Source organism: Taeniopygia guttata, chromosome 1A (assembly GCF_048771995.1).
Source record: "Taeniopygia guttata chromosome 1A, bTaeGut7.mat, whole genome shotgun sequence".
Classification (NCBI taxonomy): domain Eukaryota; kingdom Metazoa; phylum Chordata; class Aves; order Passeriformes; family Estrildidae; genus Taeniopygia; species Taeniopygia guttata.
In genome coordinates this window covers 21350671-21374304 of record NC_133025.1, presented here as the reverse complement: position 1 = coordinate 21374304, position 23634 = coordinate 21350671, and the positions used below count along the sequence as shown (strand labels likewise).

Here is a 23634-nt window from a genome sequence, read left to right as displayed (position 1 = left end):
AAAACAAAATACATAGCAACAGGAGTCCTCACTGTAGTGCTAGAGGATAACACTGGTCCTTTTAAGAGACAAAGGCTGAGTATCATCTAAGCTTCCCTAAACCATTTTCACTTTTCTATAAATAAAGCTGCTTATCACCGTACTTAAGCTTCAGGAACTTTAATTAGACCAAGAATTCCTCTAATGATTAGATAAAGGCTGTTGCAGTGGACTGCTAACAGTCTTAAAAGCAAAAGGCTCTTCCCTCCCTTTTCCTCCTTACAAGAATCTTAACTGGGAAGGTAACCACTGTCAAATAAAAAAAGCCTCCTTTCAAAAGCATATTTTAACCTTCTTGCTTATGAAGTGGAAAGGATTATATACCTCAGCTCACCCTGCAACTAACAATTCCAACTTTGCCTCAGCCTTAAGGCTGAGAAATCAGATAAACAGTAAACCCCAAAACAAAGCGTACACCAGGTAACAGTTTGAAATGCTGAACTCTTCAGATGCTTTAGGAGAGAGAAACAAACTTCTAAAGTATCCTGAACTCCTCTTTGCAGGACAAAGATTTACATCTGTATAATCCAGGTTAAATCAGAGCATTCACTGACAAGAATTAATTATTTAGAACTTGTTATAGAATGTTTATTAATGATCCCATGTTTGTTTGACCTTGAAATGTTGCTGGTTTATTGCACTTGCCTGCAGCAGTAGCTGTTTCCAAGGAGGCTGCTTAGCAGCAGTGAGATCTGCCAGGAGGACGGGGTGTCAACATTCTTACTCATTGTGTTTACTCAACAGCACAATCCAACTTTCCAGAGACATGAAACTACTGCGATTTGACAGTGGCTATTTACTGCTTTGTGAACTTGGCCAGGTGGCCAAAGTCACTTTTAAAGTGTCTAGAGATATATTTTTAAACCTGTGCCGCAATCAGCACTTAAAAACCACACAGTTTTACACTAGTTGGGTCAAATTAATTTTATTATGCTTCATGATGAATTGCCACCAGTGCAACATCCTATTCACTGTACATTTCAAAATTCACATACTAAAAATTTCAGTTTGATAAATGGAAAACTGAATGATTGAGAAGTTCTTACGAATTCCATACGTACAAGTGGCTAGCTGATATTGTCTATGCACATAGAGTGTTGAGATACAAGAGCCTCATGCTAGTTTGTTAATTGCTAAGGCTATCTGGACAGTCAATTAACCAGAATATATAAGAGGCCTTCATTACAATGTTTAGCAACAATGCACCAGTATCATGAAATGCTGTCTTCTGCTTGGAGTGCAAGTGGCAGAGTGCTGAAGCATGCAGCTATGACTAACTTAACTGCCATCACAGTCTGTATGCCTGAAATTTATCATGAATGAACACACTTGAAAGTAAATATTAACCTGGACACCACAGGTGTGAGTGTTCTTTTTATATGAGAAATAGAAAACCCAAAAACTTTCTTTGGCCAGTATCTACAAATCAAGGTTTTATTCAATAATGCAACTTCGTAGCTCCCAAAATCCAGAGCAGAAATTTGATTAATGAACTGTGATGCTTAATTATTAACTATATTACAGAAATTCCAATTCTGGGAACATAACAGCTAAACATATCTAGTAAGTAGCATGTTAGGAAAACCTCTAGGCCCCATCTGCTTAATTTTAAAATGCCCTATATGCAATAAAAGTAAGAGTGCAGTGCTGAAGTTATATGAAAGCCATACAAATATTCTCCTTATACACAAGTTGCTAACTCCACTGCCATTAGCTACACCAGGCTGCACTTGCACTTGATCCAAAGCTCAAGCCATTACAGCAGCAAAGCTAGCAGGAAGTGTTTCCAGCAGCAGAGGCCAATGAGAAAGTTACTGCAAGAAAGTGAGACCACTTGGCAATTTTTCTTCCTCAAGTTATGTGCTTAAATTACTCTTGGAAGGAAGTTAGCATCCTCTGAATAATTTAACTACAACCTTACCTCTCCCACTACTTTTCAGCAACTTTCTTTTCTCCTCCTACAACTAAATTAATTTGCTAAAGACTAGGTTACAACCGTGTTAGAAATCCAAGCCGTATCATGCAGGTCCAGCCTGTCAAGATCAGGTCAACACTGGGTTTCAGTCAATACTTTTCTGATAACTTAATTTCGTTTGTTACCCTGACTACAGTCAAAGACCCAGGACACTATGTATTAAGTACGCTTCAAACTAACTAAACATTCTGTGTCAGATAATGTGGTTTTTAAAAATATTTTCTACCTGAAAATTACAGTAAGTACAGTAATTAATGCTGCAGATATTAAATACCCACTTAGCATAGATTATGATTTCATAATAGGCAGATGTGCCAATGTTTACTGCACTACGTAGTACAATGTACATAAATGTGCAAGCTGTGAAATGAAAATCCCACTTTCTGTCCACTTATTCAAATACTATTCTTGTGAATCAGGTTCTTGATCTTCATCACAACCCTTGGTCTTAAAGCCAACACATGAAGACAAAATACTGCCATAAAGTTCAGTACTTATCCATAGTGTATAATTCTGAGTTAATGACTTTCCAACCTACAGGATGTAGGATTGGTGTTTCAGCATCTGCTGTGTACCATAAAGCAAAGACTGCAAAGTAATACCACTTGTATTTATTAGTACACCAATGTCCTACAAATTTTAAAAAGTAATTAAATGCTATTGAAGCAAGCCTTAAATGCAGCCCTTCAGCCTAAAAACCACAAAAATTTGATTTAAAAAATAGATCAAACTGTAGCAATTGCCAGCCTCCAGTACAGCCCCCAGTAATTTAGAGATCTTCATTTTGAAAGTAAGAGCAGGGAAGAAAACAAAAAATCCCAACCAACAAAACCCAATGCCCCAAAAATCCCCCATAAATCCTCCCCAAAACCCCAAACCAAAACCAACCAACCAAAGTTGAACTTGTTTGCATCAAAGTTGCCTCTACCACTATGGCAATACAGACCCACCCTGTTTAATTTCAGATAGAGGTCCCCCAGTTAAGAACTTAATAACTTCTGCTGTTCAATAGCAGTCAGTACTATAGTCAGGGCAAGGTAATTTTCACAACTAGCTGTGTATTTCTGCAGTGCTTTTGTGTTATGTAAAGCATACTGCTAAGATTTGAACTGCAATGTTTTGATGTATTTGAAACCATGCAATAGTACAGACCAGCCTCAACATTCATATAACATTTCATTTGAAATCAAGGGGCTAAATAAACTAAGAGCTGCATCACTTAAAGAACATAGTGCTATACTAGGCTTTAATAAGAAAATTTAGATACAGAAAAAGTAGGGTATGAAAATAGTGTTTTCCTTCTTGCATTATAACTAAATTACATTAAGGTTTTTGTCAGTCTCACATATTATATTTAAACTCCCTTATTGATGGAATGGAAAGTATTCACATGTACATGATCATCCAGGTGTAAACTTGCACACATTAACAGGGAGTAGCTTTGTAGAGGATTATGACAAACCTTTACAGATTAAATGAGGTATTGCACAGATTAATAAAAAAGCAGAAGGCAACAAAAATATACAGCAAATTGGTAGAACATTTACATGATAATTTTACAGAATCCATAGACAGAAAGCAGTGTTTAGTATATCATTCACCTTAAAAAATATATATATAATAATATATGATCAATCATCCCATTCGTCATCATCCTCAAAGTCTTCTTCATCGTCTTCATCTTCATCTTCATCTGTAAGATAGGAAAAGCAAGTCACTTGCATACACAGAATTAACATGATAAAAGTATTACTAATTTCTATCACAATTTTCTGAAAAGAGAACAATCAGTTCAAGGTCGTCATGACAATACATTTAGTAATATTCTATTTTAAACATGACATCCAGTTCAGATAGTTACTAGCTGGAAGTTAAATCTAATTTGTTGCTTTACTCTTTTCTTCTGAAAGGAAAAATGTGTTTTGTTCTGGAGAAAAAGAATCAGAATTTCTCATTTAACAGTTACTATTTATTACTGTTTGTTAAAGAATGTGCAAGTTGACAGCTTGTTCCAGACTGGATGTTAAACTTCAGGAACAGATTAATTTCTGAAATGTAAGAACTGATTCCCTAGGTTTGTTACATAATAGAATTTTGCTTACTTTACAAGCGGTAAAAAAACAGCTCTCCAAAAAAGGTCTGGTGAGCTAAAGACCATTGTGGATACTGGAATATTCAAAGCTGTGTAATGAACATCAACTTCAAACTCAATGCTTGTTGACTTTATTCAGCCTTCCACTTTTTTTATATGCATCATACATTAAAAATGTACCCTGATAAAATTAAACTACTTATTTGTTGGACAAAAGCATTTCCTTCCCATAGGAAAAAACTGTAAGGGAGCATTTAGCTCCCTTCAGGTATTTAATTTAAGTACCAAAATTGGCAATTACCACATAGGGCAGCATATCAACAACCCATACTGCACTTCGTCAGATGCTCTGTAGACTGCATATCCAGTTCAGATATCAAGGCAAGCTCTAGAAATGTATCAAAGCCTAAGCAGAACAGATGTACCCAAACAGCTGCACTGCAGCTACTGAACTGCATTTATTACAAGCTGGCATTTGAGAAATGTAAATCCTCTTGCAGCCCTAATTTTTCCCAGCACTTAAGCATGAAAAGTTGATGCAGTCCTGGTAGACGCCTAGTCAAGTAACACTGCTCCTTATCCAGGAGGTGGCAGCCAAAGCCCACCAGAACTGACAGGGCAGGAGCTGAATAATGGCAAGAGATTTAGCGTGAACAAACAGAAAGCCTTGAAAACTTTCTTCCAAAATATTTTTACCACTTATTTAACCAGACAGCTAGTAAAAATAAGTCAGTTGCAACAACAACAACAAAAAAGCTTTTCTAAGGATATGAACCTCGCCTAGTAACTTGGTTGAGGATTACTGCGAATTGCTAGACACCAGTAATTCAAAGCAGCATGAAGGAACCATTCAGCCCATCACCAGGGCACTGCCGTGAGAGCAGTCTGCCCTGCACTATTTGCTGGAATCTATGCTTTTCTCCAGCAGCATTTTATGATAAACTGAAGCGTTAACTTTTGAAAATCTGACACTGTGAGGTCAGAAAAATTTCATCAGACGCACCTGAAGAATGAATGGCTTTGCTCCTTTTCTGCATAACTTCCATTAAAGCACCCACAATCCCTGAGGTGGGTGCAGGTGTAGGTGGTGCACTTTCCTGACCATCAGATACCTTGGAAAAGGGGTTACAATAGAGAGATGCAATTAGCAAAACAGAACCTCTGTATTTTGAGACAAACTTCCTTGTATGATTAATGAGTTTATTTTCCACCAGAAGAAATTATGGAACAGCTTGGTCCCTAAGCTCAAACTGCAAAATCTTTAGTAAAAGAAGTCAACTTTTTAACCATATAACAGAACTGTAGTTAGCCATACACAATTTAAATATTTCAGCTCTGATGAAGTGAGCACTCAACTAAAAGAAAGCTTCTTAATATGACTGTACAGGCATGACTTGTGTGGCTGTATAATCATTATTTATCTTTGGAATACATCACAAAATATTTTTCATTGTTTGCGTTTGTAAACCGAATCTGCTTTGGGCTGGTAATCCCTTCTGAAGTAATTAACTTTGATAATGCCTACCTCTAATGGCAAATAAATATGAACATACCCTTACACTTTTTACAGCAGAAGCCTCAAGTGCAGAGGATTGGCAAATAATAAGTATCAACAGGCAAAATAGTTTTTAAGAAATTATTTTTAAGATAATCAGTGGCATCAGTAAGAAACAGCAATAGCCTGTTCTGCAGCAGGGACAGCTATGGCATCTCTTGGGGGCAGCACTCGTCAAAACACAGGCAGCCACCTTCTTACAGGCCTCAATATTTGCAGAAAACAGGTCCATTTTTAGAAGAAAATAAACTAATAAATGTAGTGTTTGCCTTCCACTACCATTACTCTTAAACTGATCCCCTGCAGTTTAGATCATTTAACTGAATAGTCAAGAAAGCAGCAATCTTTCATAATCCTTGCAAAAATTCTGTACAGCCAGATACTATGGCATCTTCATTGTAGGATTTATAGATTTAACTCAAAAGTGGGAAATGAGTTTGAAAGGGTAATTTCATGCAACAAAACTCATCTGTAGCAAATATGTGTTCTTTGCATTTTCTTAGTACTACTTCTGTTTAGTCATTGCTTCAGAAACTCTAAAACTTACAATCCAGCCCCCAAAGCAGGGCCACATTTTACTGTTCACACTGCATTTGCAAGTCCCAAGGGGAACTGGATGAGAAGCAGCTTTTACTCACAGATTTCAACTGTATACCCTGTCGTATCTGGTCTAGCAGTGCATCTCTTCCTGAGCAGGACACTGGTCGACTGTTCTGTTCTACCTTCTTTAACTGAGCTCCTTCTCTGATTTGATCCAAGAGCGCTGCTTTGTTTCCCGCAGGAACCGGAGGCTGGTGATCAACCTCTGCAGGAAGGCCTGGCGGCGGAGGAGGACCAGGAGGGGGTGGAGGAGGCGGAGGAGGCGGAGGAACAGAGGAGGCAGTGGCGGGTGGCGGCGGGGGCGGAGGAGGGCCGGATGGCGCGGATGAGGAATGCACTGGCGGTGGGGGAGGATACATCCGGTTGGGAGGAGGCGGGGGCACAGCTGCACCAGGTCTGGAGGGAGGTGGGGGTGGAGGTGCTGCCGTGGGAGCCCTGGAAGGAGGTGGAGGTGGTGCCCCTCGGCCCCGAGCAGGGGGAGGAGGAGGGCCCGAGCTGTGGGGAGGGGGAGGTGGAGGGGGAGGGGGTCCTCCTCTGCACGGTGGTGGCGGAGGTGGAGCTGAAATGAAACAAAACAACTTTCAATTACCTGCTACTCAATAACCGTAGGTCCTTCAGAGACCAGCAGAAAAAGAACACAGGCTGTGCCTTGCCTTTTGCAAGGATCTCTGTGCCTGTGCAAATTTCACCAATTCTGGATTAAAATGGATACAGCTGGATATAAACTATGCCTATAGGGCAAACCAAGCTACACATAGCCTATGTCAGTTTTGTATTTTGTAAAAGAGTCAACCACCGCAGGAAGCAGGTGCAGGACTTAGAATGAGTGATTAAAGTTCAGAAGAATCCTGTACAATTTTGTTGAGCTAGGACAGAACAAAAGAGAAAAACTCTTCAGAAAATGCACTTGAAGTGAAATATTGAATTTCCGCTTTCTAATCTATCCCATTATTTCATTAAGTAATTACAGAAACAACCATTTTTTAAAGCACTATCTTCTAGTAACACCCCCCCCCCTCCAATGCATTATAATGCAGCATAAACTGACTCTTAGTCTCTTTTACTGAGAATTACTTCTAACAGTATTTTCGTGGAAGGGTCTGTCAAAAGGAACCAACTTTAGGGCTACACACAGGATCATTTATCTGTGAAGTGGCCTTGAAATGCACTTGATCTACTAATGGCATTTTAAGTAGCACTGTTTCATTTCCTTTTCCATTAAGCATCTAATGCCTCACAGTACTTTAGGTTGTGTGGTTGCTACACATAACTACTTAATAATCCTGGTGCCATCATATAACTAAGAAAATTCATGGTTGATTTCACATGCCTTTATAATAAAAAGGGTGTAACACTTAAGAAGATACTTCTTTACCTCTTCTATTATCCCCTTCATGTTACTGGCAAAGAAATCAGACTGGCTGCACTGGCATAGAGAAGGGAACATCCATAAAAATGGGATTTTGGGGAAGCAGGAGTCACTAGTACCTCAATGTCTCCTTCCCTGCTCATCTTTAGAAAAAGATACAATTCTTAAAAGCATGTATTATGTTCTTAAGTTCCACGAGCTTCTGGTTTTTTTCTACCCCTTCACAAGAACTACACAGAGAGAACTGCACCTGAAATGCCATGTATTTTCCAAGAGACGCCCTGCTAACACTCTGGATTTTTGACTGGGCTGGCTGCAGTTCCGCGCAGGGCCGCCGGAGGGCGCGATTACCCAGCGCACCAAGGCGCCAGGCACTCCGGGCGGCGTTCGCGCTCCGAGGCGGTAACGGCACTCACGGCCCCGAGTCTGCGCGCACTCGGCATTTCTAACACCAGCCTTGGTTTCCTCTCGGGAAAGGGTTTATTCGCATTGTAACTAGAGAGATATGCCACATCCAATCTGTGGGAACAGCATTCTGCCTGTCTGAACTCAGCTGTAGTGAATTGACAGAGGAACAGCAAGGAGTGAGTGCTATTAACTTACCCTCCCTCCCCCCTCAAACAGATGGTACAAGAAAAGCAACAAAATCTTATGTTTTTTAGTAAATGTACACTAATCTGTAGACCTATATTAACAATAAAATTTGTATAATCATCTATAGATGGTACTGTCACCGCAAAAAATAACCACCTGTACCAAAACTAGGGAAAGAGCAGGGAAAATAGGAAAATAATTTCCATCTCAGCAGAATAGCTTTTCTGCAACACTCTAGTCAGCATGCTAGCAGGATGAATATGTAAGCACAGAAATTCTTGCAATAAACACAGAAAAATGTTTTTCAGTTGAAAAAGAACACTTCAAACATCAGTCAAGCCCATACATCAAATAACGCAATTGTGGATAAACGCACTGAAATATTTTATCTACCTCTACAAAAAGGCACAGAGGTAGATTATCCTCATGCATATTAGAGATGAGGCAGTTTTTCTTTTAATTGCATACATGCAAATGGCCATAATGTGAAGTTAACACATACAAAATAGAAAAATAGGCATTTTAACAATATTTTAGGCTAGTCATAAGACTCCAAGGCAAGTCTCCTCAATCTAGTTTTAAAGTTAGCAATATGGGATCAACAACCTTGTAAATATTTAAACAGAATTAAGATTCTATAGAGAAGCAGACAGATTCCTTACTGAGAAAACAATTCATAATTGGGAATTTTGTTTGCAATTTAACACAGAAGTTCAAACATAATTTTTAATATTGCATTCAAACAGGTGCAGACTAAGGTATCATCTAGGAAAGAAATCACACAACAGCATGAATACTTTGAAGCATATGCTTAGATGCCAGCTCAAGTACATACCGCTCCATGGAGGGGGTCCTAAGAAATAAATGTAACAAGTCACTGTACCCTGATTCTGTATCTCTTCAGTAACTGAACAACTCATTAACTGCTTTCAAACCACTATAATTTCACCTTAGATAATTTTTCTCTTGAGAAGAGCTCTAAGTAAATTTTTTAAAGTTTGACACTGGCAGTGTAATTTTAAATTGACTTACTGTCTTCCACTAGATAATGCATCAGCTGAGGTCACATTTAAAGGTTACACAGGCAGCAGCTTATTTGAGAACTTTTTCCCAGCAGAAGCATGCTCAAAATTACTATTTTTAATTTCAAATTAGAAAAAACCCTAACTTTAAAAATATAAACATTGCAGGTGTGTAGCTGTTCCAAGGCTCTCAACAGTGTTGCTAGTGTAAGCAGGCAGCATACACACCTGCTAGCCTACCACCACAGCATTATGTCTTCCAACATTTTCATTTATTTAGAAGGTTAAGATTATAAATAAATATTTAACCTACAGAGTCTGAAAAGACTGTATCAAACTGTGTAGTTTTGCATTCAGACTAAGTGCTACTGGAAATTACTTAATTGGCATAAATATCCTTATTCCTCAGGGACAAGTACTCTCATGGGTCATGCCTGAACATTTTTACATAAGTGCATGGAAACATGATCCTGTGCAACTGCAGTGTCATGAAGCCCAGAAAAGAGAATCAAAAACTGCTCACCATCAACAATTTCTACTCTAATAGTTAAAGCAAAAAATACCCTGTTAATTTTTACACGGAAATAAAAGGAATCCCACCTTGTCTGCGCAGTTCATTTTTAACAGCTTCCACGCCTCCTGTTTTTTCAATGAAATCATATATGACCTTTGAAGTTTCTTTGTCTTTTAGTTGAGCCTCTGAAATTCCACATAGATCAAATAGATTTTTCAGTTCTGGGTCTAAGTTGTTCACCTGCAAATCAGATACATTAGTTTTAAGTAGCTTGGAATGTGGAGATATTTTTAAAACATCATTTGTATTAGGGGGAAAAAATATCCACAAACCATATAGTTAAAAAGGAACAGCAAGGTGACATACATGCCTCCGAGTCGGAAAGTATGACTTGGGGAGAAGTAAGTACTCTGCATGAAAAATTGATGGTTTTGAATATTCCCCCCCCGCCCCAGTCTCCCCTACCTTCCTTCTACTCCAACTGTTTACATCACATCATAAAATCCCAATTTATAACTATTTAATCATACAGTTAACTTGTTCTTCAATGCAAATCTTTCATGCAAAAAGTCTCTAAAGATTAAATTATTGTCTTCAGCAACTTATTAAATTACTTACATCAAAACCTGTGTTTGGATCCCAACCAACATGTCCAATGTGTCTAAAAAAGCAGAAAAGTCCATTTAATCAGCATAAAAAGGATCTTGTTAACTAAAATAAGAGGACACCAAGATAAACAGATACCAGCTTCTAAGCAATTTATTCCTCAGTGCCCCACTGGAGAATGGAATAGTAAAATATCTTTACTTCCACTTTTTGTCTCAGGTCCAGAAGACCAAGTGGAGAACTTCTTTCCTTAGGTTACAATCTGTGGCAAAATATGAAGGCTTCATGCCACACTGTGGTGCATATGGATAATGACGGAAGGACTGCACAGAGATCAGAAAAATTTAGCCTTTACATAGCCCCTGGACCTTGAGCTATTGCCAAATTTTTCAGTGCCATGCAGCTGGAAAACCTCTTCCTCCCAGTCACCACTGTGTGTATCAACCATTCACATCTGGCAAAGATAAGTCAGGACTGTTTTCAGCTGTCATCTTCCTAAGCTTCTAGCAGCCATTTCATGTGGCTGCTGAAGTATTATTTTATGTGATGCTATAGAGCCAGTTAGAACACAGATGAGTTTTGTCCCCCTCCAAGCTACTTCAAAATACTGCTATTGGATATGGAAAAGAGAACCATCATGTCACCATGTTTTGTGACATGGACTCCATGTTTTGTGATTCTTTTCACATATGATGACTCTAGAAACAAGATACAGTTTTCAGGAAGTTTTAACTCAGAGTTACAAAAAATACCAGGTGAGCTGTTTGTAGCCAATGCAGTCTAGGCTAAACTTGATAAATTACTAAGATTGCTCAGCTGCTGTTAAACAGTGCCTTGCACAAAGGACCTTGTAGTCTTGCTTGGGTCTGTTTTTATCAGCAGCACAAGTTTTCTTCATTAAAATACTGAAGTACAATGACCAGTTTTGGTTTTGGTATAACTATGACTAGTTAACTACTTATTTTAAGAAGCAAGAAAAGTAAAAAGTTTGGTTTAAAGTGAAATTATGCCATAAAAAAAGAAGAAAACCAATGAAGTCCCTATTTTCCCTAATTATTTAAATGACTTTAACTACCAAAATATGGGATGATTAGTTTACAGAATTCTGAAAACTAAGATACAGCTTGCTTCACATAAATTAGACATGCATTTCCTAACAGCTCACAGATGACCACTAAGTATTAACCTGGCATATGCAAATCGACATTAGTTTACCTCTAATATAATCTTACCCACATATTTGTGCACATCTGTGTGACTTGGGATGCTCTTTTAAGAGGCTGTGAGAATACAACTCAATTTAGTGCACTTAATTGACACTGAAGTTTTATATGACATAGTTTTAGCATTATTTTTTTTCACCCTTCAGAGTAAGATAAATTACTTGTACACACTGACTATAACATGTTTTTCAGATCTTTTCAATGCAAATACATACTTATCAGGTAACACCAAGTCTTATGCTACTTAGAAGAATTTATACAGTAATAAGTTACATTCCTTTTGAGTACAGATTGTTGGTTTTTTTTCCTCAAAACACTGAAACTCCAAATCTGTCTAACAGAAGACATTCAAAAATTTTATCTACTGATTGCAACTTTGATTTGGCATAAACAGTGACCCTGTTATCTTCACAATTACCATAGCACAAGTGATACAAGTTATCCTACTGGCTTATTTGCCTAACAATACCAAATGCCAGTTTCCATATGTTTGTACAAAATCAGCAGTTAAAGTATGATGACATCAGCAGTACATTGTAAGATGACATATAGCTGTTGCACTCTACAGGAAACTTAAACAGACCTCAAGCCAAAAGGACTTTCAACAGACTTCTTTCATAAAGGTTCAGCATTTACAATTTAATGTTACATTACATGATACTGGAACATATCTTTTGTTTGAATGTCATTAAATATTTTATCACCTTACTCGCAGCTTCTCTAAGTGACAATGATAGATATCATAAACAAAGTCTCAGAGCAATTTTATATCTATGCTGGTGCACATCCCCTTCCACAAGTTTCAAACAGAGGCCTGACAGGGTAATGCAAATTTTGTCCATATATGCTCAAGTCTTTATCATAACAGTGACCAGCTCCTAAGCGCTCTTCATTTTTGCTTTCCTCTTCCTTCTTGTCTGTATTTTTCTGTTCAAGTGACACTAACAGATGCAGTACTTAAGTAATACTCAGATCAATAAGAACAGGGTTGAAGCCTGAATTTTCTAAGCAGACTCTGTTTAGGGAAGTGTTTTAGCCCACATCTTCTATGCTCTATCCACAATCCATTACACAGAGGACTGTCCCAAAACACTGTGAGGTAATGTTACTGTATCTAGTAATGCCAACATTACTTTAATGGAATTATATTCTGGGAAAACACATCAGTGTAATGATGCAACATAGCACTTCAAAAGAATAAGAAATTCACTTGGTATGTAAACATCACACTGGTTTTCTCATGCTTCACAGAAACTAATCTCTCCTGTAACTAACTCAAGATCTAAGTTCCTATTGCTTCAGCAAATAAAGTACATTTATTTTAAAAGAGAGACGATTATTACAACAATTAATGTTCAGGAAAGCAACAGTTAATTGAGTAAAGTGACCAAAACCAAGTTTCATGAAAGTGAAGCTCAAAGTGGTACGTCATGACTACTCCAAAAGATTAAAGATACGTAAGAAATGACAATAGGAAAAATTTCTGAAGGATGCATGCTGTACTTTCATCACAAGATACATGTCTTAGCCTACACAACACAAGTTTGTGAACAGAAAGCCAAAGATGAAATCATGGCAAGTAACTTCTGCAGTTATGACAAGTCAGGACCCAAATGTATATTTCATGACAACACACAGCAAAATACGTGCAGGTATAGGAATCACAGTGTTAAAGAGTTGACCACTGAGGCTGAATAGGAGTCTTCACTGAGATGACAACTTCAATAAGGCATCTCTATGCAACTTAAGTTTTTTCTAAGCTGATTTTCAATAACAAGTTACTTTTTTTTTTTGTTTACAGCTACAGGAAAATCCTCATCTGTGTATAAGCTAACCTTCTTTTAAACCCCACAGGATTCAAGCTAGCATTTGCTTAGTTCAGGTTACACAGATTCAAGAGTTGGCCATTTTCAAGTGTAACTGACACACACAAAAAAAAAATCAGAAAAGCAAAAATGCCAACATCCCTCCCCACCACCCCAACCACATCTAAAACCAAACTCCCACCCATCCAAAACCAAACTCAAGAACATACTTACTGGAAATTAGATGGAGTCCCAATATCTGCCTTTGTCAATCTTCTCTTTTTAGTTTTTCCTTTCTTCTTTTCTTTGGTGTATGGAATATTGTTGACTTGTGGAGTATAAAATCTGTTAGTTGTTATTTCTGGGTTTTTGATATCAACAGTTGCCATTGGTAGATTTGGGCCTGTGAAAGTAAAATACAGGATTTTTACTACTGTGTTTCACCAATGCCACATTCAATCCACAAATTTTGGGAGTTGTTTTTGACCTGTAGAATACTCATAACTCTAGCTGTAGCTCCACATGCATCCAGATGGGCTCTGGATGTCAGATGCATAAATTTAGATATTTGATTAAAAAAAAAAAGTTGCTAGAGCAGAGCAAACAGGAATATTTTCTGAACTACAATTTGTTTTTTGCAATATGCACAGAACACATGGAATGATGAGACACATTAAGATACAACATAGCTACAAGCCTAGATAAGATCAAAAATGTGACTTTCATAAATAGTTAGACCCAAAGACCCAGGAGGCCATTACCTGGGCAGCATACTAAACTGATCTTTCAGGAGATAGAACTGTCATTTAATAAACCCCAAGTAGGAATGCTTTCTGCCATCACACACACAACCTAAACATCGCAATGGTTTCAGAAGGCTGCTCTGGACACACTAGTGTCTTCAAATATAGGACAGTAGCTGTGGAACTATTCAGGATTTCTTATGTCTTACTCTTTGACAGGTTTTCAAAACAGTGAAGTCCCAGATAAGAAACAGCTTGCAGAGAGAGTAAAAAGAACACTAGAAATACAATTTGTAATTTTTGTGTTTCATTTACATTCTCAACCTTTGCTCTTAATTATAAATAATTCTGAATTATTATTCTAGTTACTTAAAATGAATCTGAATTATACTCCTGCATATTTAAACATTTGAATATTATGTGACTTGTGTAATACTAGCAAACTAACATAGCTAGCACATGTTCCAGACAGGTTTTTTAGCTTTGACAAAAGATAATTCCTGACACAATCAAGTGATAGCAGTATTTAAATACTAAGAGGCAATTTATGCATTTATCATATACGTATTTATGTATACATACATATATACACAGGTGTATTTTTAAAGAAACCTACAAAAAGGGTAAGTAATTTCAGTTCTGGAAAAATGAGATTAAGCAGGTCATTTAAAACCAATTTGGCCAGAAATAGTTTGAAAACATTCCCTATTTCCCTGTGAGTTAGGACCCAGTAGTTAACAAATGAATGAACCTTACTGGGCAGATGATAAAAAAAGTATAATTAGACTTTGATAAATTTGAACCTTGTTTTGACACTAGTTTTTCATAACTGCATTCAGAAAGAACCAACAAGCCTTATGTTCACAGTACAATTTAAAAATCAGAAAGGACAAGTAGACAATACAACAGGTAACATAGCTGACACTTGCATTTAAACACCTCAGTGGGAGGCAGCTAGTACTGCCCAGGACAAAAAACAAAAACAGAAATGTGACACAGGGCTAGACAAAACTAATCTGAAACATATGGCAACTCCAACACTCCTGTAGGAGTCTTTTAGATTAAAAACTGCACTGAAATTGCATGAAAAAAATTCTAAAATGTTTTCTGCTAAGCAGAAATGCTTTTATCTAGAAATGTTTTGATCTAGACAACTGTCCATTGAGAATACAAAACATAAACTGACCACTTAAGACTACACAAAACAATTTGCATTGTTAAAGAGTTTCACTTAAAACTAGCACTGAATTGACTAATCATCAAATAATATCAACTCTAAACTTAACAGTAAGTTCAGTGAAATCTTCAGAATGAACTGAAAATTAGTCATAATTTCCTTGGTACAAAACAAAAAACCCTAGGAGTTAATCTTCATTTTAATGACCTATTAAATTTTTGTTATATTCTGCCTGTTTTCACCTATTATATCGATATTTTTCAATAGCTGTACTGACATTCAAAAAAAGAAACAGGTATCTCTACAATGCTAGTAAGTTGGTGATGCTCTTCTTCAATTTCTAGTAGTCTTTGAAGTGCATCTTCCTGTACATAAAATCCTGAACTAACCAAACATGGTCAGTTGCATGTAAGGCAGCAGCAATTTGCAAACGGAAGTTTAATGAGCTAAAATCAAGGACTGATATCCTGATTCCTTGACAATAATATTCATAGAAGAGGTCAGAGTAAAATCAACGATGAAAATTTTTCTTACCGTCTAGTTTAGACCTTAGATGTCCACGAGGGATAAAAGAACCTTGGAAAGAATTGTACTCTTCTAGAACTGCCATATTTATATCCAGTAAAATTTTTCCCATCATTACACATGCACCTTCCCCAGCAGGTGTAGACAGCTCCATAAATGAAGATGAGAGTGGCATATAGAGCTCATCGTTAGGAAGCACTTGACAGTACAGTGGCCTCAAACATCCACTGTTATCAATATCTGTGACATCTTCAGAAGGGGCTCCAGAAAAAGTTGTACAGAACATTTTGAAATGTTAATTCTAGTCTGTATTTTATTTAGAGCCTCTCTAGGTACCTGTCCCAGACTACAGACAGCCCTACAAGAAATGCAAACTGTTCTAGTTAACAGCCGAAACAAAATTCCACCACATGGTTCCTCAAGATCCCCTCAAAATCTAATACTCTGACAAATCCTCATTTCATCCAGTACTTAACTACGAGGTCAGTTCAACCACAGTAACTCTTCTTTATTTGCATAAAAAGACCTAGCAATTACAAATGAGCAAATCCCAGGAAATTACAGACTAATACATTTTACATAACTGTAAATGCCAATTTGAGTTTAATCCTGCAATTCTACAAAACAAAATACCTTAAATCCCTGTCACTGAAAATGTCATACAAAACACCAAGTGCTTTTTCCATGCAGCTTCAATGTATGCACAAAATCCAGACTAACAAGCCCCAGTAAAACAAAATTCCTCTCAGTATTTCAGCTATGGGTCATGTGAGTACAACAATGTGACTGTTCTCATTTTTCGGTTTTAGAGCTAATAATGCATTAATACCCAGCACAAAAAAAGCAGGTGTTTCATATTTTCTCCCCAACAGAATTTCTGAAATGAAACTGCATATAAAGAGTAAAATAAAAACTAGTAGTTATTACAATAGGTATGGGGTTGTTTTTTTTTCATCCAGTTACATGCTGATAGTATGTATCTGCTCTAGTCTTAATTCCAAATACTGAAATGTGAAGTCTGTGTAGGGTATAACAACCTGAGGCTATAATCCATTCCTTGACCACATTTTATCTGTGACTACTGAGGACATGGCCACAAAACTTCTCACCAGCAGAGAAGCCAGGCATTACAGTATTTGATAAAATCGGGAAAAGAAAAGGTTTTGACAGGTTTTGAAATAGTATGTGGGTGTCCCAAGGAAACAGTTTATTAAAAAATAGATGCTGAAACCTCTATATAACCTGAAGTGATTGTAACTCTGAAACACTGAGCATAAATGCTATGTCTTCCACAGAACACTCAAGATAAATTCAGCATAAAGATAATGACTGCAAGTTTAGTATGAGAGATTTTTTCTCAGAAAAATATTGTTCCCAAGGTCTTACAGCATGAGTTATGGAGAGTATTTTAAGCACAAAAGTTTTTGCAGGCTTAGTTTTCTTCAATCTTACTTTATTCAAGGATAGCAAACTAGACCAATACATTGTTTGTGTTATAACAGAGACAAAGGCTAAATTTTTTTTGTGGGAGGTGTTACTACATGATTACCACTGCTGTTGTAATTCCCATCTGCTCTGCAGACATTGCTATCAGGGATGTGCTGTTTAGGTAAGCAAAGCAGTTAAAACCTTTTGATAGCTCAGAAAAGCTGGCAAGACCATCACACATGGTATTACTGTGAGTGTTTCAAAACTTAACAGCCCAGTCAAAGTTTAATCTATAGTAAAAATGCCTGACCTAAACTGATAATTGCCTGAATTTCCTCAAAACTTAAAGTTAATGGAAAAATAAAAAACAATTTTTTGAGAAGTATTCCATATGAGGGAGGTTTTATCTGGGTATATAAAAGGAATCATTAGTTCCCATGATTCAGGCTTAGTTACGAATAAACTATTTTGGTGACCTACAGAGAAACGCTTGAATGACTTGGCTAGAACAAATTTTAAGGCTACCACCACAAACCATGAGCAGATTTCAGAAGAGCAATTGACTCTACCCTTGCTCAAGCAGCAAATTCACAAATACATGCTATGACCTATATGATCTGGATCACTGACAGAAATACGACAGGAGAAATCCCCTTTTAACTGCAAACTTGATATTGATTGATGTGGCTTTTTCATGATGTTAGAATGGATGGTAAAAAAGTTCTGTATCAGACTGATACATAGTTTGAGTCTTTCCATCAATTTAATATGAAGGTCTCCTGAGGAACCTGTATCTTCATGCTAGTGAGACATGTTCCTGAGAGGCAAGGAGATTAAAATAATTCTTCATTCAAAAGGAGTTTAATATTGACAAACATATGACATAAACACAAAAGACTATGTTTCATGGTTAGCCAGATACACCAAAATTAAAATATAATATTCTATTAAATTCATCAATATTATGCCTGTCATTAAGACAAATGGACTAACCTTGTACTGTGATCCTATACATGCATATTCTGAAGATCAAGCAGCAAGTGCATACTACAAAGTTTTCTGAGTTTAAGCTGAAGGGCCCTCTCTCCTACTTGCAACAAAACATGCTTCTCCAGAAACATTCTTTGCAAATGCCAGCTAAGCCACGAAGTTTTCAAGCCACAACAAATACCAAAGAACAGAAACAAAAAGAATACTGTAACCTCCAGTGTACTGGTTTTGTCACTACATGACTATCCTGAAGAAATCTGAAACAAAGCTATACATAAACAGTAAATGACAGCAGAAGGAAAAAAAAAAATGCAGTGATTCACGCAAAAAGCTTACCATTTGGTGGGTCTCGTCTTTTTTCTGTTAAAAAAGAAAAAGAGCCATTTAATCATAGGTATCACAGGAAAAATTAATTCTAAATTTTAGTGTCTAATGAAGTTTTCAATGACCTTGACCTCAAACTTAGGAATCTATTAATATCCTTAAAGTCTACTTGTGCAGTTGAAAAAAAGTATTACAGAACAAAACACCCCCAATCTTAGGTAATAAGCACTGATTTCAAGTGTACAAACTGAGCAGGAGCATAAGGCAATAGCTACTGACTTGGTTTCAGGCATTTCAACTATGAAGTAGAGTGAAATTTTCAAAAAGTATCTGTTTTAAATACAACCTAAGTAAGATTTTTGAAGAATTATGCTTTCTGATGTCCACTGAATTAAACTGTTCTTTCATTTTTATCTGAAATGTAATTAGCACTTTTATAGAGTATGTTCCCTCACAGATCCCAAAATTTAAATAAATTTTTGCTTTATGCCTAAATAATAGGACACACAAGGGTAAGACACTTCACCTATCTTATCCAACAGGTAACGGAACAATATGGAAAGAACTAGAATCTCCTTGATACTAATATGATATTCTATTCACAGCAGCACAGTGTTTCAGAGACTATGAAGAATTTAGCTTGATGATTTAAAATGTAAAGTTTTTACATCTCAATATTCTCAGCCTGTAATAATAAGTTCCCCTTTAAAGGCGATTTCCCTCACTTACTATTAATTCCTATCCAGCGCCCAGTACATATTTACACTATTTATGTATCTATACACACACTCTTAAGAAATTTGGATTTAGCAGTACCCATAAAGGCAAACGGTTTATCATCTCACTACAACAAAAGCCACAGCTCTGTAAGGATCTGGAGTATCTGTAGTCTAACAGGGACTCCCAAGAGTTGTGTAATAAGAATTTGTAATAGGCATTTTACTTTCCAGCAAGCCCCAGAAAAACTGGTAACTTGTATTTTTCCAGACTCACAAACATAAGAAGGGAGAGGGTACCTCCACAGATGGTGTTGACCTTGTAATAGGGATACTTAAAACCCCAAAACCATACAATCCTAAGTATGCAAGGCTGCTGATCTTCAGGTAGGAATAAAGGAATATGTCAAGATCATCAAACCTTCATTGGAAGGTGACCAAAACCCATTGAGAGTCACCTTTTCATTGACAATCCTTCCAAAGACAATTTATTTTTAGGTCATAGCAAGTTAGTTTCAGGCATAGAGGTGGAGAACCTCTGCAAGGGTGCCTCAGCATAAGGTACCAGGTCTGAGGTGAGAAAAATGGCTCTTTGGCTAAGTACTGTGCTTTCTCTTCCTACAAGATTCAGCTTAAGAAACCACATCTTGTACTGTCCCCTAGAAATAAATTTAAAAAAAAATAAAAATCAACCCTTGACTCAATCTTTGGACCATAATCAGAGTTCTAGCCAGCAACTCAGAGACAGCAAGGGAGATTGCAGGACTGTTGCAAGTCATCTGCCACAGGATGGGAAGATGGCAAAAGCAAGAAGCGTTCATAGGAAGTGTTAGGTGGCCTTGAGTCAAACCATGAGAATCCTTTACAAATTTCATTACAATAAATAGTTCAAGAGAAAAAATAGTGGGAAACAACCCAAACCTGTAACTTTTATTGGCTAGATTAATTTGTGGCCCAAAGAGACTAGCTCTGTTTTTCTGTAGTTACCACTGCTGACAAGAAAGTATGAACTTTTGCTCTTGAAGTACAGATGATCTGACGAGAGTGGCAGATTTTCTGGTTTTTGAAGATGAACATGTCTGCTGATCTAAAACAGATGAATATCAGCAGCTGCATATGTACAAAAAACACATCTCCCTTCAATGAGTATTCCTGGAAATGAAAATAATCTCTGCCAAGACTTGAATCCAGTGCAAGCGAGCAGTTTAGAGATGCCCTTGTCACCCAGGCAGCAAAACCAAAAGCTGTGACCACAGATGAAAGAAAAAAAACCAAATCAAATTTAAAAATCTTTCTCTATATGACGTATCTACCTTGAAACTTATGAAGTCCATTATGAAGGTACTCAGGAGGTAAAAGCTTGTGAAGGAAAAAAGCACTTTCATGGAAGGTTAACAGAACTCCCACCCATGAGCTACAAGCAGTACATAAAAATTAGTCAAGAAGCCTTCTACTTCAGAAAGAACTACTTGCAGCTAAGAACAAGCATCTGTTTCCCTTTTAGGGATGAGTGCTCAGCATGTGGAGAAGGCACTTGTGTGTAATGCCACACATTAACATTTCTGAGGCAAGATAATAAAAATAAAAAACTAATAATATCTATGTGCCCGAAGTGAGAGTGTACTACAGTGACAAGCACTGAGAAGAGACACAGTGTTCACCTTGTTTACTGGGGGAACTATTTGGATTGGTTTAAGAATTAAATTAAGAGATTATTTAAGTAAATCTACAGACAAATTAATGAATTATGGCAATTTCTTTCTAATCTAAGGTTAAGAATTTAATTGACTAAAAAACAAACAACCCAAAACCAAAACCCCAAACCCCCAAAGCAAAAAGGCTAACCCAAAATAGTTTAGTTAGATGAAACCCTGCACTATTACAAAGATTAAGACAACAGATCAAAAACTCTTTCTCTACCTTTGTCCCTCATTTTATTCTCTACTTGATATTTTGTACATTTGCAAGCTTTTGTACATTCTATTTGGAGTCAAGCTTTCACCTCTCTGGAACTCCAGATGCACTTACTCAGGGGTTGTCTGTATACTGGAGTGCATTTCATGCTGAGTGAGGAAGAGCAGAACACTGTTGTGTCTTCTCTTAGCTGTCAGACAGTGTTTTGTGTACTAACCTCAGCACCAAGCCATAGCATTGTGAGCTACAACTGCTGTTACTGCTACCTTTCAACAGCATTAGTTTTCCATAAGACTCCTGGAGAAGTCTAGCAAGCCCTGAATGGCATAACAGGCACCTAAATGATCACATGGAGTATTTAGTTGAGCTTAAAGCATCTCAAGTGGCACTGCTATGAAATGAAACAGTTTGGAAGGTATGAAAGTAAAAATCACATTAAAATAGAAAAGCATTAAAATTATCAGACTATTACCTCTGTGATCGAGAAATTAAGATGCATAAATATTATAAATTATATACACCTCTGATATAATTTGTGTGTATACATAAAAATCTATAAGTAAATGAATATGTTTCATATAAGCATTTATAAATAAATAAAAACATAAACACCAACAGAAAATCAGCTTTGATTTGAACAGTGCAAAGCTTGTTATTTTAGAAGCACAATTAAATAGTCACAAGGACAAATACAGAACTCCATCTGGTGGCTTGACTAAGGAATCTAGTTACTGTTTTAAATTCTTGGTTTGCAGCTCTTAACAAGTAAAAACCTGAAGTGTTTTGTTTTGAGGGTAAGAGCTGTCTTGAAGTTGCAAGTGTTAGGGGAGGTGGAGTTGTTTGTTAAAACAATATACAAAGTAACATGTGCTTTAGCACAAAAACAAAGGTATTAGTTCAGAGAGTAAACAAGAAAAACAATCTGGTCCTATGAAAAAAAAATCACTATGTGGAAGCAAAACTCTGTGAACAGAAGGTTTGACTGAACCACTATTTTCAAAGTTTGCTATGGCCAATAATGCAAACATACTTCTCCCCACATCATTGTACATTGTAGCTGTACATTGTAGCATTGTGTTTCAGATGTAACAGAGAAAACTCCAGAAATAGCAGATGCAAAATTATTTTTACAATGTGATTATAAGAAACTTTACAATTGCCACTTCTTAATGATTACACTTCTTCTCATGAAACCTTACGAACTTATTCGGAGCTGAGGGAATCTTATAGAAGTCATTTAAGCTCCCAGAGTAAGTGCTCTGCTCCTGAGTTACCATGCCTTGGTGAAATCCAAGTGAATACGTACAGATAATGCACATTTGCAAGAGCATTTGCAAGGGCAGCTCTCCAGGATGAAGGCTTCCTCCTTCTACAGAAGCCTACACTGCATTGCTAGTGCGATTCCAGAACAGACTACAAAAAATGCATCCTGTAGCTCACACACAAGTCCACCCTACATCTTACAGCAAGCCTGAACACATCTACTTGTTCCAAGCCTGTATTCTGTATCACTTTATCCTTCACGGACATATGGCTGTCAAGACAGGGAAGTTGTTTATGGGCTCCCTGGAAAATGACCAAGACAAGATCTGCAGGAAGCCTGAGCTGCTTTTAAAGCACTAACCACATTCCCAAGGCATCCTGCAGCTGGTAAGAAGCATGCTGTGCTTCACTGGCTGTCCTGTGCTCCTAAGGATAGTATAGGCACATTATGTCTTCTGTTCTTGGCCTAAGCCAAGATCACTAGTTCTGAATAAAAGATATTTCTCTATTAACTGCTGGATCAATGCCAAAAATTCATGAACTACTGAACATACCAGATGGCAAAATTTTTGTTACAACCCACTTGGGCAGAATTTAACAAATCAGTTATAAACAGCCCAGGGCTAAAAGAGGGTTTATTCAAATATGAAAACAACTTAGAAGAAGATTTCTAGTTTTCCCAATGTCAGCTTACAATTTTTGTTTCCCTTAATCTGTATTTTCAAATCACAACCTTGGGGTCTCAGTTTACACTCACAGAACAGGACACCAAGGTGAGTTGTTTCAATAAAGTACTAAGTTCTGCACACTAGAGAAAGAAGCACGGTTTAATAGCACAATTATTTAAAAATATAAATATGGTAGTAGTGCCTCCAGTGGCTTTCAGACATAGCAGTAATTTCCTGCCTCCCCCCCAAAATAACATAAACAAGCCTGAATTTAAGATTAATTTGAATATTTACCAGATCTTCTCTGCCGTCGTCCAAGTAAATCTGTTACTGTTTTGCGGAATAGCTTAGCTTCTTCTTCATTAGCAAAATTTAGACCAACTTGACATGTCTGAAAAACATTAATATTTCCCCTCCATGACTAAGAAAATGTTTTAAAGATTTTCTTAAATATTGTCTTACACCTTTCTAAAGGTATAACAAGAAAAAGAT

At 37.0% G+C, this 23634-nt stretch overlaps 1 protein-coding gene and 1 long non-coding RNA gene across 4 annotated transcripts in view; one reads left to right on the top strand and one right to left on the bottom strand.

Moving 5' to 3' along the window:
- Positions 1–948: 948 nt before the first annotated feature.
- The window catches only part of WASL (WASP like actin nucleation promoting factor), a 50218-nt gene continuing 27532 nt past the window's right edge, over positions 949–23634 (bottom strand). For 2 of the 3 annotated variants that reach the window (XM_072921091.1, XM_072921104.1), the window contains exons 4-12: positions 23437–23533; positions 18594–18617; positions 13629–13797; positions 10379–10421; positions 9847–10000; positions 9060–9077; positions 6300–6820; positions 5110–5218; positions 949–3707 (exon numbers count right to left, since the gene is read on the bottom strand). In XM_072921091.1, the coding sequence (XP_072777192.1) occupies positions 3646–3707; positions 5110–5218; positions 6300–6820; positions 9060–9077; positions 9847–10000; positions 10379–10421; positions 13629–13797; positions 18594–18617; positions 23437–23533 (1197 nt within the window). In that variant the 3' untranslated portion in view covers positions 949–3645. The remainder of the gene's footprint in view (positions 3708–5109; positions 5219–6299; positions 6821–9059; positions 9078–9846; positions 10001–10378; positions 10422–13628; positions 13798–18593; positions 18618–23436; positions 23534–23634) is intronic. The other variant, XM_030256624.4, reaches the window with a different exon arrangement.
- LOC140681381 (uncharacterized) lies at positions 6814–9849 on the top strand. The gene is made up of 2 exons (XR_012052545.1): positions 6814–8214; positions 9656–9849. It is a non-coding gene; the product is annotated as an uncharacterized lncRNA (long non-coding RNA).